At 35.5% G+C, this 18,388-nt stretch overlaps 1 protein-coding gene across 1 annotated transcript; it reads right to left on the reverse strand.

Annotated features, from left to right (window-relative positions):
• Positions 1 to 2,004: 2,004 nt before the first annotated feature.
• LOC143594223 (uncharacterized) lies at positions 2,005 to 3,830 on the reverse strand. The gene is made up of 4 exons (XM_077073586.1): positions 3,344 to 3,830; positions 3,014 to 3,276; positions 2,724 to 2,951; positions 2,005 to 2,115 (listed from the first exon to the last, which is right to left on the reverse strand). Exons 1-4 carry the CDS (start codon positions 3,828 to 3,830, stop codon positions 2,005 to 2,007), a joined length of 1,089 nt encoding a protein of 362 aa, XP_076929701.1.
• Between the last annotated feature and the right edge of the window lie 14,558 nt (positions 3,831 to 18,388).

Consider the following 18,388-nt stretch of genomic DNA (forward strand, 5'->3'; position numbering starts at 1 on the left):
ATCGGGGCGCCCCCATAATAGAACACATGACCGGTAGTGCTTCTTCCATCATCTTCATCAATATTATGGCTACTATCACTGTACCCGATCAACTCCTGTGATCCACCTCGTTTATACATGATCCCCATCCAACAGTTCCTTGAATAAACTAAAGAATTTGTTTAATTAACGCCAAGTGAGACTCTTTGGAGTTTGCATATATCTACTAGTCATGCCAACCGAAAAAGCCAAATCAGGTCGAGTGTTTAATAGGTAACGAAGACACCCAACCAACTTTCGGTACTCCGTTGCATCTGCATCAACATCATCCTCGGCTTTAGACAATTTAACACTAGGATCCATGGGTACACCTTGAGGATGACAATCCTCCATCCTGGCTTTTTTCAATTACCGTCGAGCATAAGCACTTTGATGGATTTGAATCTCATTCTCCAACTGTGAGACTTCGATTCCGAGATAGTAAGTGAGCATTCCCAAATCAGACATTTCAAACTTCTTGGACATCGCAACTTTGAATTGATTAATGTGATCGTTATTCGAACACGTAACAACCAAATCATCGACATACACGCCGACAATAATAATATCGGTTCCAATCAATCTCCGATAAACTGCTTGTTCTTTCGAGCACCTCACAAATTTCAAACCCGTTAGAATACCATCAAGCTTGGTATTCCACGCTCGCGGTGCTTTGTCTCAAACAGTATAAAGCCTTGGTTAGCTTCTAGACCTTGTTTTCCTCCCCGGGTTTAACGAACCCATCTGGTTGAGAAACAAAGACCTCTTCTTGGAGCTCCCATGTAAAAATGCCGACTTTACATCCAAATGATGTAATTTCCATCCCTCGGTAGCTGCAATGGAAATGAGCATACTGACGGTTTCAAGTCTCGTCACCGGAACAAAGACCTCGTCAAAATCGACTCCGGGTTGTTGCACATAACCCTTTGCCACGAGTCTTGCTTTATACTTATTAATTGAACCATCTGCATTTCTTTTCATCTTGAAAACCCACTTCAATCTGATAGCTTTAGCCCCTCTCAGTAACTCGGTTAGCTTCCATGTGTCGTTTCATTTAATGGATTCGAGTTCCATTTTCATAGCCTTTATCCATTCTGGTTTGGATTTTGCTTCACCAAAATTCTTCGGTTCACATTCTTCTAACAAAGGAAATTCAGTGTCCTCCACTTCCGAACATAGAACATAATCATTGAACTTAACTGGTGCAATCGGAACATGTGTAAATCTTCATAAGTTACTTTCTTTTTCATTAAGTGCTACTGTCGCTAAACCATTTGTTGCTGTTGTCGCTAAACTAGATGCTGAGTTGTTGGAATTAGCGACTAGAGTATCAGAATTTGTCGCTAAAGGTGCTGATGGGCTGTCTGAATTAGCGACAGAAGTTGCTGATTCTATTTCAGAATTTGGCAACAAAGCTGAATTTTCATCGCTAATGTTGTAACTTCCCATAGGCTCGGTTACAACTTGCCCAACTCCGGTATCAATAACCCCATTCCAATAAACCCAAAATACACCCGGTGCAAGCTCCGTTTCTTCATTGGCTTGAATCGAATTAGACCAAACTCGCGTCTTCTTCTCGTCAAAAACCACGTCACGAGCTATCACAACCTTATGGGTCCATGGATCGAACAACCGGTAAGCTTTGGACCCGGTCCCGAATCCAATATGCACTAAAATCCTCGAACGGTCATACGCCACACAACCGAATACTTTTAGATGAGCAATATTCTGTTTCTTTTCTTTTAACATCTCGCATGGCGTTTTCTCCTTTAGGGCACGAGTAGGAATCTGATTCTCGATGTGCGTTGCATGTCAGATTGCCTCACCCCATAAGTAATTCGGAACACCCATTGCTTTTAACATACTCCGTGTCATATCCAATAAGGTTCGGTTCCATCTTTCAACCACCCCATTTTGTCGAGGTGTGTATGGTGCCGTTAGATGTCTTTGAATGCCTTCCATGTCAGAAAACTTATTGAACTCATGTTAGGTAAACTCACCACCTCGGTCGGTACGAAAAGTCTTGATCTTTTTCCCAACATCACTTTCAACCAATTCCTTAAACTTCTTGAAAACTTTAAACGCCTCATCTTTAGCCTTCAACAAATACGTCCAAACAAATCGTGAGTAATCATCGATTAAAAAAAATGTAGTTGTTACCCGATATTTTTGGAGGGGTAATCGGTCCACACAGATCACCGTGCACAAGTTCTAAGGCTCGAGTTTCCCTAAACGCGCCGAATTAGGAAAGGATTGCCTCGTTTGCTTCCCGACCAAACAAGATTCGCATAACTTGTTTTCATGGGTAACGCCACGCATCCCTTCAACCATATCCCTCCTAGCCATTAGCTTTATTGACTCAAAGTTCAAGTGACCAAGCATAGCATGTCACAACCAACTTGTTTCTTCAATTCGGCTATGTAAGTTAATCAGTTTCCAATCATTAATTATATCCGGTATAGCCGATTATGAGAACGAGTCACCATCATCAATAACCTACCTTGCCCATCATGCATCGTAAGGTAGTTATCTTTTATATGAATATCACACCCGTGTTTATGAGGCTTGACCGAGACTTATAATATTGCTTCGAAGACTCGGTATAAAATAAACATGCCTAAGCAAACGATGTTCACCACTTTTAGCCTTAAATAAAATCGACCCCTTACCGCTTATATCAACATAAAAGTCATCCCAAACTTAACCTTTCCCATGACACGATTGTTAAGTTCAGAAAAGAAAGACTTGTTACTCGTCATGTGGCTACTCGCGTCGTTATCCAAGTACCATTCATCACCATCTCTAGACTCGTAGTTTATGGGTATAACCTTATTTTCATTCAAGAACACCGTTTCTTGAACACACTTCATCATAAACAAAGCAGGATCCCTTGTCTCGGATGCTTCAGCTAGCTTTGCTTCACCTTTAACTTTCTGTTTTCGGTTGGGACATTATGGACATAGTGTCCAAACTCATCACATCGAAAACATTAAACCTTTGAGAGGTCCCAGGTTTTGCCCTTATGCCCACGGTTTCCCCGGTTCATGGCGTTTTCTTGATGACCGCGGTCTTGACCCAACTCGCGACCACCACATCCTCGCCCTCCTCCACGTCCACGAACTCCACGAGTGGACTCACGGTCATTGTACCGACTACTTGAGGATTCAGACCTTTGAAACATAAGCTTACCTTGGGTTTCAGAATGCATGTCTTCTTCCTGAATCCGCTCCCCGTATGCTTTTAAACGTCCCACCACGTCTTCAAACCCAACAGTTTTGAGATCCAAAGTTTGTTCAAGAGATGCAACAATTTGAATAAAACTTACTTCGGGGTAGACTTGAAAGGAACTTCTTGACCATCATAGTTTCCTCGATCATCTCTCCTAAACTCCCCGCCTTCGACGTCGTACACGAGAGTTTCGCTACAAACTCGTCAATGGTCTCCGTCTCTTTCATCCTCATACCATCAAACTCATTCATAAGAGTTTGCAATATTGCCTCCTTAACCTGATCAGCCCCAAGATTACACGTCTTAATTGTGTTCCAAATCTTCTTGGCCGAATCAAGATTACCCACTTGCATGATTGTCGCTTCCAAGATCGACTGATAAATCAACGCTATCGCGATGTTGTTCTTATCATCATCGGTTGCACTCGGATCAATGATATTCCAAACCTTATGCACGTTCAAGAGTACCTTCATTCGAATAGCCCATATCGTGTAATTGGTAGAGGTAAGCATGTGACTTTGGAACGCATTCGGGTTCCCACTCCCGCTTCCACTGCCCGTCTTCGTTGTTTCCTTATCACTCATCGTTCTTCATAAAACTCCAACCACACAAAACAAATCAACCAAACTTTGTGAACCAAGGAAAAAATAATAAAACCAACTTACATTATTATTTTCCTTTTTGAGATTTACGTCGGTAGCAACAAAAAATAAATCTCTTTTTTTTCTTATCTTTCAACAGTTGCTTTAAAGGAATTCTTATTATCCAAATATTCTTTTGAATTATATTATCGAGAACCGGGAAAATAATTAAAATTAAATCACCTTGTTATTCTTTTCCACCTATTTTTTTTTCTGTCGTCAACTCAAACGTCACGAACCAAAAGAAAAAAAAACCAAAATGTTATTATTATTTTTCTCTTCTTGAATTTCTTGTCGACAAACAATAAGTGAAATTCAAGTTTTCTTTTGACTTCAACTAAAACGACCAATTAAAAAACAATCCTGTTCACTTTGGATGGTGGAAGAAAAACCCTTTTTCTTGCGAAATGGCTTCGACGGCGATGATTTTAAAATTCGACAATATAATCGATCACAACTTTGATTGATTGATAAACACCAAGAGTACAAGGCTCTGATACCAATTCAAGAACGAATTGATAATGAAAACACAAACGAGCACACAACATTTAGGTAAACTCATGTATTATTATAATCAAGAAACTAACCCAAAACTTGAATACAATAATCTCTCTTACTTATACAATAACCCTAACATGGCTATGTACTTATAGGGAGACCATAACTTGGTCAACAAGTAATTACCAAATATAAAAGCCCAATTGTAACCACATAAACCCCTTATATCATTAATGAATTCCGTAAGCCCAATAGGTATAACCAGGTCACTGTTGAGTCAAACATTTGACCTAACCGATGTATAAGGAAGATTGGAATTTTCTCAACCTTCTCAGAAATCGCTAATTATGGAACCGGGCACACCTAGACATCCGAGCAGAGTTTTACTTAGCCGGGCATGATATTTTGCCAATCGGGCAGAGTTAACTTCTTGAATTCTTCTTTAGTGTACATCCGAGTAGGGTTCACTATGTCTAGCAAGGTTGCTCTTCATGGCCGAGCACAGTTTGCTTACCAGCAAACCCTTGGTCTCACCAAGCTTTTGAAGCCAAGTACTTGAAAGATCTAGCAAGGTATTCATTAATAAACAGTGGTCTGAGCATGCTTGATGGAAGCTAAGAATTATCTTAAGGACACATCGAGCAAGGTTCAACTCCAAGCAAGTTACAGTGTCACCAAACACACATTGCTTTGCTAATGAATTATTCACTAGCAAGGAGTTGATAGGACCTTAGAAGAACAAGTTTGATCGTAGGACCATATCGAGCAAAGTGTGCTATGGTCAAGAAGATTGAAGTCTGCTTGGTGAGTATTTTCTTTGGAAAATACTCTATGTAAATCTATCCGGAGAACTGTTTCCGAGCACACTTCAATGTCACCAGGTCTACTCGTAAAGGACAAAATGGACAAAGCCTACTCGGAGAAGACAAATGTTACAAAGTCTATCCGGGAGACCTGTTTTTGCACTTAGTATAGTTTTGAATATGTAATTTGAATATGTACCAATCATTAGGGTTTCTAGAAGGAATGACAGCTGTCAGGAGGTGGCAGACCTATAAATAGAATATTTTATGTCACGCCTCCTACGGATTTGCCACTTTACACTTTTCAGATAAGATCGAATATTCCTGATTAAGTGTGACGGTTGTCTTAGGTTATCATTGAACATACATTCCCAACAAGAAACCCTAATCGATTACCATTTGTATGAATCAATTTATATAAATGGAAATCTTTTGAGTTATTGTTCGTGTATGTTACCTTTATTAACCTCTTTAGCAACAAATCTTGTTTGTTTCTGATTCCGCCGTTAACAAACAATAACCTTTCCTTATATAGCAATCCGTCATTAACCTTCTTGTCGACACATTTAATGTGTGGGTTATGACATTGTTTATAGTATTGAGTGATTAATCGGGACCGACAGTCACCTACACGTGACTGGCCTAATAAGATGGAAATTACCAATACATTCACGAAATCCAAGTTCAATTCAATAATTGTTTTCATTCTCTATTTTGTTTGAACACAGTTCATGATCGAACAGAAGAAATCACAACAGAAATTAGAAAAATCATTCTTGATCTAATATTCTAATTAGATGGACTCACTGATCTACATGATCGATGAACCGGATTAACTGCATCGGTAGCCGTCATCTTAATCGGTACAGTTTTCGTAAGTTTTGTACCATTTAGTTCTTTATTGATAGGTTTATTTCTTTGAATTTGCCCATTTGTAGTCAAACATATATTATTGACTACAATTACATACAATGTTATGTAGGTTGTTTAAAATTAGTTGAATCTTTAAAATTCATGTCAAGTTATATATATGTCCCTTTGAATACCATATGAAGAAGACTGAAGTGGATCACAATGTATATTGTTCTCTCTCTCATAATGAACTCATATCAAGTTATCAACCATTATCAACTATTCCATTTTTTATTTAAGTTTTCAAGATTTAAACTATTATATATCACAGTCATAATAAACTAATTAAGTATAATATAGCCCTAATACATATATGTATATATCATTAACTAGGTTAAATACCCGTGTATACATGGGTCGGATAAACTATACAAATAAAAGAGCAACACAATGTGAAATACTTATACTAATTTGGTATTAGATGAATAAATATGAATACGTAATACAATGTTGAATAAAATAAAATTTTCATAATTAAATTTAAAAAATATAAAAGAAAATTAAATTGTAAATTTTTATTAATCTCTAAAAATTTCTTCATATACAACATTTGTAATTACCTTTTTCATTGAATATTAGAAGATTGACTGCATCTCTAGTATTAATTAAGGGTGTGCAAGAAACCTAAAAAACAGAATAATACAAACCGAAAAACCGAACCGAAACAAAAACTGATGGTTTGGTTTTATGTTTTTTGTAAAAACCGCACTAACGGTTTAGTTTTGGTTTTGCATGTAAAAAAACCGAAAAACGAACTGAACCAAATTCCTAAATTTTTGTTTTTTTATAGTTTATATTAAGTAATTTATTAGAATTTAATAAATATGTAACTCCGAAGTTTTTGATCAAATGTATTTATACCTAAATTTAATAATCTGTTATTTTACAATTAACAAAATTATTTATACCTAAATTCATTATTTTTTGCCAACTCTTTTTAGGCCTAAATTTCAAGCTCAAATGACAAAAACCGAAACCGAATCGAAACCAAAATGAAAACCGAAACCAAACGGTTTATGAAAAACTCCAAAAAACCGAAGTTTTGGTTTTCGGTTTGGTTTTAGCCAAAACCGCACCAAGCACACACACCTAATATTACTCTAGAAAAGTGCGACATAAATCTCTAAAAGCTTTCGTTGTATATAATGTTTAAAAATTATTTAATAAACTTTTCTTACTAATAACACATGATTATTACTAAAAACATAAATCCTTTAGTACTAATATTAATTTGATACAAGGATTTATATTTTTAAGAATAATAGTGTTTAAAAAATATATTGATACAACTCATACAAATACTTAAATAAACGGTACTCAAAGTTTAAATAAGGGTTTGTTTGGGATTGCTTATTTAAGTGGAAAAAGACTTTTTGTAAAAAAGAACTTATTAACTTATGAATTTTTTAAAAGAAGTTTTTTAAAAAATGTTTTGATTAGCTTATGTGTTGGGGAATACCAAAATGACTAAAAATGACACTCTTTTTTAAAATGAGTGTATTAAGTTTTGAGGGTTAGAGAAGTGTAATGGGTAAATGAAACCCATTAAGTTAATAAATCACATTTCTTAACTTTTCAAAATCCCTTTATTTTGCCTTCCCCATAAGTTAAATTCATAAGGCCTTATGGTTTGTCAAACACCTTATACACCTTATTAACTTTTTAAAAAGTTTATAAGTTGATGAAAATAAGGAATCCCAAACAGCCCCGAAATATATTATCTTATAAAGCAATATAAACTAATATTTGTGTTTAACATTCAAAAAAATATATAATCAAAACACCGGATACTAAGACTTCAAAACAATACTAATTCAAAAAAACTAAAAAAATACTTTAAAACATAAAAAAACATTATCTTAAATATAAAAAGCCGTTTCACTTTTTCAAAGCAACAAAACATCTTAAACAATATGAAACCAATATAGGTTTTGAATAACAACGACCGTAGCATATTTTGATCATATTCACATGTATTTTCCTGAAAGGTATTTATCTAGATTTGATGCACACGAGCATGTTGCATGACCAACAATGAAAATTACCATTGTTGGAAGGTTGTCCAAAATTTATAACACTTAAACATTTGTTTTTTTATGTGAAATAAACATATATTAATAATATGCATAGGATAGTAAGATTATTAAAAATCAGTTTTTAAGCTTTTGACCATGTTATTCTTATAATTATTATTTTTTGAATATAATAGAAATTATAATTATAGTTGACAAGTTAAAGATTTTAAAAATCATGAATGGTTTTCAAAAATGAAAATGTTAAATGTAGTTTACAGTTTAAATTAATAACTAGGTTTTATAACCCGTGCGTTGCGCGGGTTTGTCTATGATACAATTGTAGAGTAAATTAAGAACGCCTTAAAGGGTGTGTCATTTAGACCACTTTTCAATGATTTTCAGACAAAATGAAACAACTAAAAATTGTAGATTCTTGTTCAATGCCAGAAGATCATCTGAAACAACTTCAAAGTTCAAACAAACAGTTGTTGATTCTTTCTTTTCACCTAATATTTATAAGAGGGTCAGTAGCTTCAGTAGGAATAACCCGACACTTCGCAATATTATAATCATAGCGTCAACATATCAATCACTCCTAACCAATTTTCTTCCATAATTTCTGAAACGAAAACAGTTGAATAAAAAACTGAGAATATTACCCAAGAATAAAATTGAGACAAAAGGCAACTTTATAACACATTGTTATATATAAACCTTATGATTTATCTTCTTAATCTGATGAAAGATAGCAAAAATTCCTCTTCAGTTGTTTTAATCACCCCTGCACAAACAGAATATATGAAAGATATCATTGTTCAGATTCATTTCCAAATTCCCATTACCTGATACAAAAAATTAGTAAAATCATCGTCTACAAAACCACACATTGTCCCACAACAACCCAGAAAAAAACACATTAACAATTTGCATACCAAAATTTCAATTTATGCAAAATCCAGATTCGCCACGTTTATGTATGCTTGAACCCTCAAGATACAAATCCTTCACATTGACACTCTCAAGTTCCAACACCTGTGTAAAATTACTTTTACTTCACTTGTTAGTATTAATATTATTAAATTAATATATAAAAACACGTCTACCGAGTTTAGATACCTTAGTGCAAGGCTCTTGAGCCTATTTGTAATCCTTGAGTTTCAATTGGCAGGCCTCATTGTTAAAGGTTGCAAATAATCTTTTTCTTCTTCTCTTCTTCAAAATTAGGGTCGTACTCAATTTACTTTGCAACCTGAGATTCAAAAGATAGAGATTTAGCCAACATACACATGAAATTAACAACTTAAACATTGAATATTACCTTCTGGTACTGCTTTAATGCTTTTTTATATATACCGCTTTAATTTCTTTTTTTCTCCAGTAGCATTGATCTTCTCTAGTGGTTTTCATGTCCCAAGAAAATATGTACTAAAAATATAAAATGTAGGCGGAAAACAATAAAAACCAAATTGATGATATGCGAATTGTGGACTTAAGCAACATGTAAGAATAAGAGTTTAGCCAACTATAAATGAAATATGTTATGGAGTAAAAAGAGTGTAACAATGGATAGAGATGGAGAATATACCATTAAAATGTATGACTTGGAGCCCGACATGAAGCCTCTTTTAGTTGTTTCTCTTTGATCTACTCTGCAAACAATATTACACAAATTCAATAAAACAGTAGTAGAAACACGATAACCTGTAAAAACATTAAAACACGTATAGATGATAATAATCGTAATACCTAAGCTCATTCGGCCCATTAGAAGTACGTTGCTTGTTTCAAAATCTACATTGTTGTCATCACCACATCTTTTTGGATCTGTAATGACTTGGTTCATAAAATAAGAAACATTGTGATAGTGAATGGTATTATAAACTAATGATAACTAATATAACAACTATAGTTAACATTCTTTAAGTATGTAAATAAATAAACTTAATGTTTCATTAGGCTCATAGAAAGTATTATAATTTGCAGTTGATGGTATACCTAAAAATATATAACTTAGTTGACTAATATCTAGATTATAATCCTAATTTTTTGCTTTATGTATAGGTCACCAATAATACACATGAAACACAATTTAGCAATGGAAGATAGCAAAACAAAAAACATAATGATCAGACATAAAGTATTACCTTGAAATGTAGAAACAAATAGCAACTGGTGATCATGTGCAAGTCGATTAGTTACATGAAGTGTTAATTCAACAAAAATGGAACCCAAAAAATCAGAAATTTGGTGATGGAAAGCATGCACGACTGTGTACCTAGCAAATAAAGCATAAGCTTGTAAAGCCATTTTTTAAAAATCACTAAAAAGCCCTAATCAAAAGATGTACTAATTAAAACCCTAAGCCTCTGTACATGAAGGAAGTGGAGGAATCAAAAGGCTATCTCACTTACCGATGACAACGCAGGCTGTCATTAATCACCGTCGTCTTCCCATGTAACATGCGTTGCTACCGTCGTCGCTCTCTCTGCTTCAAAGTGGTTCTTTCTACGTTGCTAAATGAGGGAAATAAATGGTGGTGGTGGTTGTCTTCTTCCAAGTTCCAGTAGCAAACAGTAATATTGGTGTCTATCTGATGAACTGATCGTGAGGAGGAATTTAGTGTTTACAATTGAAAACAAAAACCAGATTTGTAATTGTGGCGTCTAATATTTCAGACTTTCTGAATTCTGAGTATGAGTAGGTGTCTAGGAGATAACAAATGGCTGAAGGAGAATCCACAACGTGGAGGAATGGTGTGTGAATAATCAAATACGTGGAAAGAAAAGAAGTACAACACTGAATGCACAAAGTACAGTTATGAAATAGGTACAACAAAAACAACCAAAAGTACAACCTTCACTGCACCAAAAAGTTATAAATTAATATATATATATATATATAAATAAGATTAAGTATAAATTTAAAGCATTCACTTTTTAATCTGAAATTGTTAAAACTATTATTTTGTATAAATCTTCAAATTTTAAAAATCAATGGAATGTTATATTCAAATTTTAAAACAAATATTGAAAAGGGAAATCATTAAGAAACATTTCATTTTGTTAAAATTAAATATTATTAGAAAAACATGTTATAATTTTGATGTTTTGATGTGATAGGGATAAATATATAAGTTATGAAATGTTTAAATGGTTTATATTAATAAAACTATTAAGAATTCAAGATGAAAAGATAGGTGTGCCACTTGGCAAATATTAGGCTAATTAAGAGATATATGGTTTAATCATCATTTTTGTTTATTATAATTGTAGATTACAATTATGGTAGCATTTGGTTTACATATATTTAACTTAACCAAACAAAATACACATGTGTAACTAAACATAATACATAAACTGATATTATTTTTTAACAACTATCCACAATGCAATGACATCCAATAATGTATATTAATACATATAAAACCACAGTATGCAAACGAGTTCATATCACATAAAATCATCCTTTTACTCTTAACTAGAAGTGAAAAAATAACATAAATAAATTATATGATATCTATGTTCCACGTTTGTTCAAAGCCTCATATGCTTCCTTAATAAACTTCTTTACCTGTGAATAATTAAATAAAAAACATTGAAAAGCATCAACTAAAAATAGCATCCATTTATGTAAATTTTTGTGCTTGATCAACTTTTTAAGAGAGAATTATATAAAGATTATAAACCTGGATTCTTCAATTTTGTGTTTTAAAAGTTCGAACTAATAAGAGAAAATGGAATTAAAAAGAAGGGTTGAATTATAATAAGAAAATTAGTTTTTGTAGGAATGATATAAAATAATTCTGTCCATTCATTTTAGACTTAAATGGTTAAAATTAAATTAGAGAGAAAATTAAGTGTAAAACAAGGGTAAGGGTGAAATATAGATAACACATTTGTTGACTTTTCTCTCTCCACATGCAAGACACATGACAAATTTCTCCATCATTTTAAAACGTCCATAACTTTTTTATACGACATTTTTTATAAACAATTTCACCTTTATAACGAGTCTTTATTTATCTTTTATATGAGTACCATATTACTATATAAAAATATAAAAAAAAAATTCTTGGGTTTTTTACGTAACATCCCTAAATTTCAAAGAATAATATTTTATATGTTATTTATTTATGAATGAAAAGTTTACTTGAAATAGTAGAGAATTAATAAAATAATAAAGATAGAAGGTTAAGTAGGCTAATTAAATGAGAATAAATATAGACCAAAAAAGAAAAGATGGGCTTTAGGTCCATGGGCTTAAGAGAATATAAATACCCCTTAAACCCTAATCCTTTCCATTTTTATCCATCTTCACACCATAGCCTACACCTTCAAACACACACACGAACACCATCCTATATCCTGAGCCAAGATCCGGAGGTGAAAACCCGAGCTGGTTAGTGTAGAGCATCGTAACGAGCCAAAACCGACAACAAGACCAGATCGTGTTCGTAGATCAACTCATTTAAGGTACGTTTATAACGGAAACTAATTCATATAGGCTCGGATTCGTTTAATAAATCTTAGATCTATATGATTATGGTGAAAACTAATCAAAATAACTAATTCACAGTGCAATCCATTAACAACTGATAGTTATTCAATGATGTTAAGACCCGGGTTCCTGTATTGGGTAATCATACATTATAAACGCGTATATTTGGATGGATGAATGAATGGTTAGGGTTTGTAGGCGCTGCTAAACAGATTTCAATGATACCAAAATCATGTTGTTTTGTAAAGAATCAAAGGTTTATTGCAGATCTGAAATATGTTGACCAGTTTGTCTTCTTGACAATTTTGACTTTGATCCGGAGTCAAGTCTGGATAAGAACATATGCTAATTCGTTATGATAAATGAATCATGTCATTCGTTATGTGCTCATTCCCTATGTTAAGATAACGAATCATGTCATTCGTTATGTGCTCATTCCCTATGTTAAGATAACGAATCAGGTCATTCGTTATGTGCCCAATCGCTATGTTAAGATAACGAATCAGGTCATTTGTTATGTGCTCATTTGCTATGTTAAGATAATGAATCATGTCATTCGTCATGTGCCTATTCGTTATGTAAAGATAACGAATCAGGTCATTCGTTATGTGCCCATTCGCTATGTTAAGATAACGAATCATGTCATTCGTTATGTGCCCATTCGTTAAGAAATAACAAAGAAGCCTCCTTCGTTAACGAACTAGATAACGAATTAAGATTTAAATACTGACAGAAAGGTCCCTGGACTTAGAATAAAATGGATTAATTACAAAGAAGCTCTCGAACTTTATGAGTTAGCAAATAAAATAATGAAGTAAGAATCCAAAGGAAGATTGTGTTAAGGCAGTTAACAGAAATTAAATTTTTTTAAAACTGACCTGGCAGCTCGACCTCAGCAAGGGGCTCTGCCTTGGACCTTACTAGGGGTTGGTGCCCCAAGAACCCCAAGGCCAGGGGCGCTGCCCCCGGGCTCCCGTTCGTTGAGGGTTATAATTAAACTAAAAACGCGATATGGGTAGTGCTAGTTAGTTGATACGTGTAATTGTTATACAGTTAGTCGCGCACAGCTATAGAAAGGAATAATCATTAACGGTGAACGTAATAGGACACAAGTGAGTTTTTAGCCCCATTTCCTTGTTATGTTTTCGGGGTTGTGTGCATACTTAATGTGAATGTTAATACACTTACATTAAATGATAAGTGTATGCCACGATGATTGATGGGATAGTATGTATGAATGTTTTGAATGTATGCTTGCCGGTACGTGAACGATCTTCGGATATTGCACGTATCGTCAAGGAGTATGGTTGTTAGATGAATGATGTGAAAAAATCATAGAACGTTCGTATGCTACGATGTAATTATCGTGTATGTGAGGTGTGTGTAAGCAGGTAAATGAATGGAATGTGAGATTTACGTCCGGCATAGTAAGTTAGGATGGAAAATCCCTATAAACTACTATTGGACCTAGGCTCGATATGTGATAGCGTAAATAAGGACTGTGAACCTTATTAGCGTTCCTTGTACGGATATTATATAACTGAGTATGCGCTCCTTTTATGGAGTACCTTCTATAGACAATATATATGGTTCCTTCTATGGATCAGGTATAGCGCTCCTTCTATGGATAATATGTAGTGGTCCTTCTATGGAAAGTATATAGGGTCCCTTCTATGGGTAACGTTTAAGGATCCTTCTATGGATAATGTCTAGGGATCCTTTTATGGATAGTTTATATAGAACCTTATATGGATGATACAAGTTGTTACTTCTATGAATAATAGTGAGTATTCTTCTAATAGATATTGTGCAATGGTCCTCTTACGGATAATTATAAGGTGTCAGGAATGAAGTTTGGTTAAGTATGAATATGTATCTTCGGATACGTATACGTAAATGTATGAGAATGTATTGTATGTTGTCTGTGTAAGTCCCGAATCTGGATCACTACAATATGATATCAACTAAACGAGTATTGGTGCGGAATACCAACACTCGGTGATTCAAGAACACGAATAAGAGCAAGTAAAATAACACGCAATTGCTTCAAAACACACGTATATTCTAAACACGTCGGGTGCTTAAGCACATACAAAACCGTGATCACCAAACTAGGAATGAACAACATTTAACCCTATACATAACATGCCTATATATAGGATAACCAACACGGCCCAAAACATAGAAAAGCCCACCGAGAACACACTTGTGTTCTCGGTTTACATGTAGCCCTCACCCCAAGCCCAACATCACCAGATTAAGTACAAACCACAAAACCTTGGCCCAACAATCTCCCCCTTGGTTTGTAGCTTTACCTTTAATCTTGCTCCAGGTAATTAATATCCGCATCCTTCAACCCTCCAGCCCAAAACTTGTTATTGATGATAGACGCTACCATGCGTGGGTATTCTTTGGCGGTAGTTTCAAAAATACCATCAGCAACAATCTGAAACGTGCTGAGCGTCTTGATATCCTTCTCATGGAATTACAACAAATCCTTAGGGTCAGCAAAACGGTATTGACCTTTCCCTTTTTGTAGTTTGACAACAGCAGTGGCATTAAAAGAATCATAGAACCAGAATCTCATGTTATTCAACGTACCATTGGGAAAGGCATCTGGTACGGGAATGTAAGTAGCTTTCTTCGTAGGAGGCCTCATTACATTCACCATTGTTTTTCCGGTTCTCGGATCTTGAACACCCTTTGCTTTCTTCAAAAATGACTCGGCGGTCTTCATATGCGGGAAACCTCGATCAACTTGTCTTTTAAAAAATTCCTAAAAATCTGAGCCCCGCTTGTCATTTGATGGATTTGTAAATGGAGCATTTATTAAGTCACTCAAATCAACTTTAGTCCAAGAACTAAAGTCTTTCATCTTTTTATAGTACTCCATTGTTTCTGACTTTCTCTTAAACCACCACATATTCTTATCTGCATCGAAACCCCAGGATAAAACTCTAGATCGATCACCGTATTTATCAGAGAATCCCTTTTGAAGCGTAACAACATATCTCTCTGGGTGATCTGAAGATACAACATTCTGATCTGAGTTCTTCATTACCAGCAGCTTCTTCTTTCCCTTTTCAATAGTATCTTTTTAATTCTGTCAGATTTTTCTTTTGTGACAGATGGTGCATCCAAGTATTGCTTTAGAGACTTTGATTCCTATTGTCGACTAACACCAATGTTATCGTCTGGACGAACATAATAATCTTTGTCTTGATCAGCAGCGGGAGTTTGATATACCATATCTTCATTACATTTGAACTCATCTCCAAATTTCTGAACTAGCTTTTGTTGGAGATCGAGATACATAGATGTTGAACCACCCATGCCGGACTGCAACTCTTTAATCTTGGAGTCTTTATCTGAGTTGCTAGCCTCAAGTTCCTGAATACGGACATCTTTAATCACTGAATCCTGCTCGAGTTCAAAGACTCGTCGTTGTAGTGCCTGAACATCCACAGGAGCGTTCTCAAGAACCACTCCTTTTCCCTTGTTCTGAAAATAGTTTTCCTGCATAGCAAGGATTTGAGCAACTTTATCTGAAACACCTGAACTTGATTGACCCTGAACAGATGGACCAGATGAACCAGAGGGAATATCTGAGGGGTTTGAGCATGGAATTTCTGTCTCAAAATCAAGATCATCACCGAAATCGCTGGACAACAAATCCATAAATGATGGCTCAGTAGTAGGTGCAACTGGTTCAGTTTGCGTTTCTGAAGCATGTGATTCTGGTTGATCGGTGTGTTGTTGAGGGCTGGTGGTTGATTCTGGTGCTGGTGTGGGTCTTGGTGTTGGTGTAACTATGGTTGTTTCGACTTCACTGTCCAACTCGCTAGATCTCGAATCATCCCTTTTTCGTTTACGATGGATGAGATCAGCAATTGGTTATTCAACATAGTCTTCCTCAGTGTTTTCAGTAACTGTCTGAGGAGGCTTCAGAGCAGTTGACTGAAATAAGACTTTAGCAGCTTCGAGGGCTTTTAATCTTTCATCATCTGTAAATGTACTTGACTAACGGTGCTCTTCTTCATATTCCTCATCATCAGAAATCTCAAATGTAGCAGCACGTGGTTGAGCGGGTGCCATATGCTCGTCAGAAACCTGAGCTACGACAGGCTCAGTTTCGGTCTCAGCAAAATGACCGAATTTTACTAAGGGTTTTAATCCCCTATAAACCACTTTGACTCCCTTCCTTGACTGCTTCATTAATCCAAAGGAATTGGGTCCCATAGACTTCATGTCCAAGGTCTCAACAGATTTAACCAGGTCGGTGTAGTGAGAATCGAAAATCATCTGCAAGAACCTTGGATACATCAAGAACATTTCCTTCCCAACCCATGATCAGAGCAGCAACGGCAGACATTTGGGTGTGACTGATCTCTTCTGAACCTCCCTTTCTTCCTGAGATACATGTAAAGAACGTGTGTCGTAGGTATCTCCAGTATGGGTGAAACAACTTCTTGATTGCTGGTGGATAGGTACCTTCGTAACCCATTCTTGTAAGAACTTCAGTAACTTCAGCAGCAGAGTACTCTGTTGGATAGTCGGATTGATCCCCAAACAAAAGTACCTCTCTGATAATGGCTTTAGTAACAGTAACCGGCTTTGTCTGTATTTTGGAGTCGATTGAAATAACTTCATCTGCCCCTTGTGAATTGATCTTTGCATTGTTCCAGAAGTCGGTAACCATATTCTTGCAGATGACAGGGTTCTCCCGAAGAGCATGAGAAATCCTGCAGGTGTTGACTCCGACTATCATCGACTTGAATTCCTTGTGAGCCATAGGTGGATCATACAAGTGGCCAGCTATGTTATGAGTATCAACATACTTTAACGGGTTCTGATCAGCCATATCTGCACCAAACTTATAAAGTTAGATAACTAATAAATTAATATGATAGTAATTGACATTTGAACCATGATTAAAAGTACACTTGGATATTAAACATAGGAAGGCCCAAATAAAACTTATGTGACAGTCCAAAATACATTGGAGTGGCCCAAATCCACACCACTATGAAGGTCTGGGCCCAAACAGTGAGAATTAGGCCCAGAAGGAGGGATCTCGGTCAAAATAGGTGAGTTCTCGGTCAATAGATGGTCAACAGTAGTCAATGAAAGTTAACTGAGAACTGAGGTTCTCGGTCAGCACATTTAACCGAGAACTGAGGAGTTCTCGGTCAAGAAGTGACCGAGAACGAGGTTATCTGTCAGAATAGGGGAGTTCTCGGTCAACGAAAGTCAAGCCGAGAACTCTTTGCCAGCTGGGTACAGAAAACCCCTTTGGATTCCACCTAGGGATGCGTGCGCTTATCTTCAACCCACCGAGATCCCTAAAAACCACCATTAAACCTGCAACATATTTATTAAACTCAACCGAAAACCTTAAATCAAAACTAATACATCCATTAAAACCCTAATTACTCATAACACCAATGGTCGATTCATCAAACCATCCACAAAAATAGTTTATGGCAACACCAAAGTGGCCTCAGTGGCATGTAAATCTCGTTTGACCTTGTCCAGTACCTGCTAGTCAAAGAAGAACACTTAAATTGTGATTAGTGATAAGGATTTTGATTTCGGCAAAGATGATTATGTAAGCTGATCTCGGATAAGATGATTAGAGAGTATGTGATTTTGTATAGTAATAAAGGTGAAAAAGAAACCTTTTAGGAGTACTTATACCAAGATCAGCGGGCCGAAAACCCTTAATGGGCTCAAATCAGGCCGAGAGCAGTCAACAGCCCAACTAGGTTCATGAACC

The sequence above is a fragment of the Bidens hawaiensis genome, unplaced genomic scaffold, assembly GCF_021521415.1.
Source record: "Bidens hawaiensis isolate Kalapana, Puna unplaced genomic scaffold, B.hawaiensis_p1.1 tig00043362_1, whole genome shotgun sequence".
Classification (NCBI taxonomy): Eukaryota; Viridiplantae; Streptophyta; class Magnoliopsida; order Asterales; family Asteraceae; genus Bidens; species Bidens hawaiensis.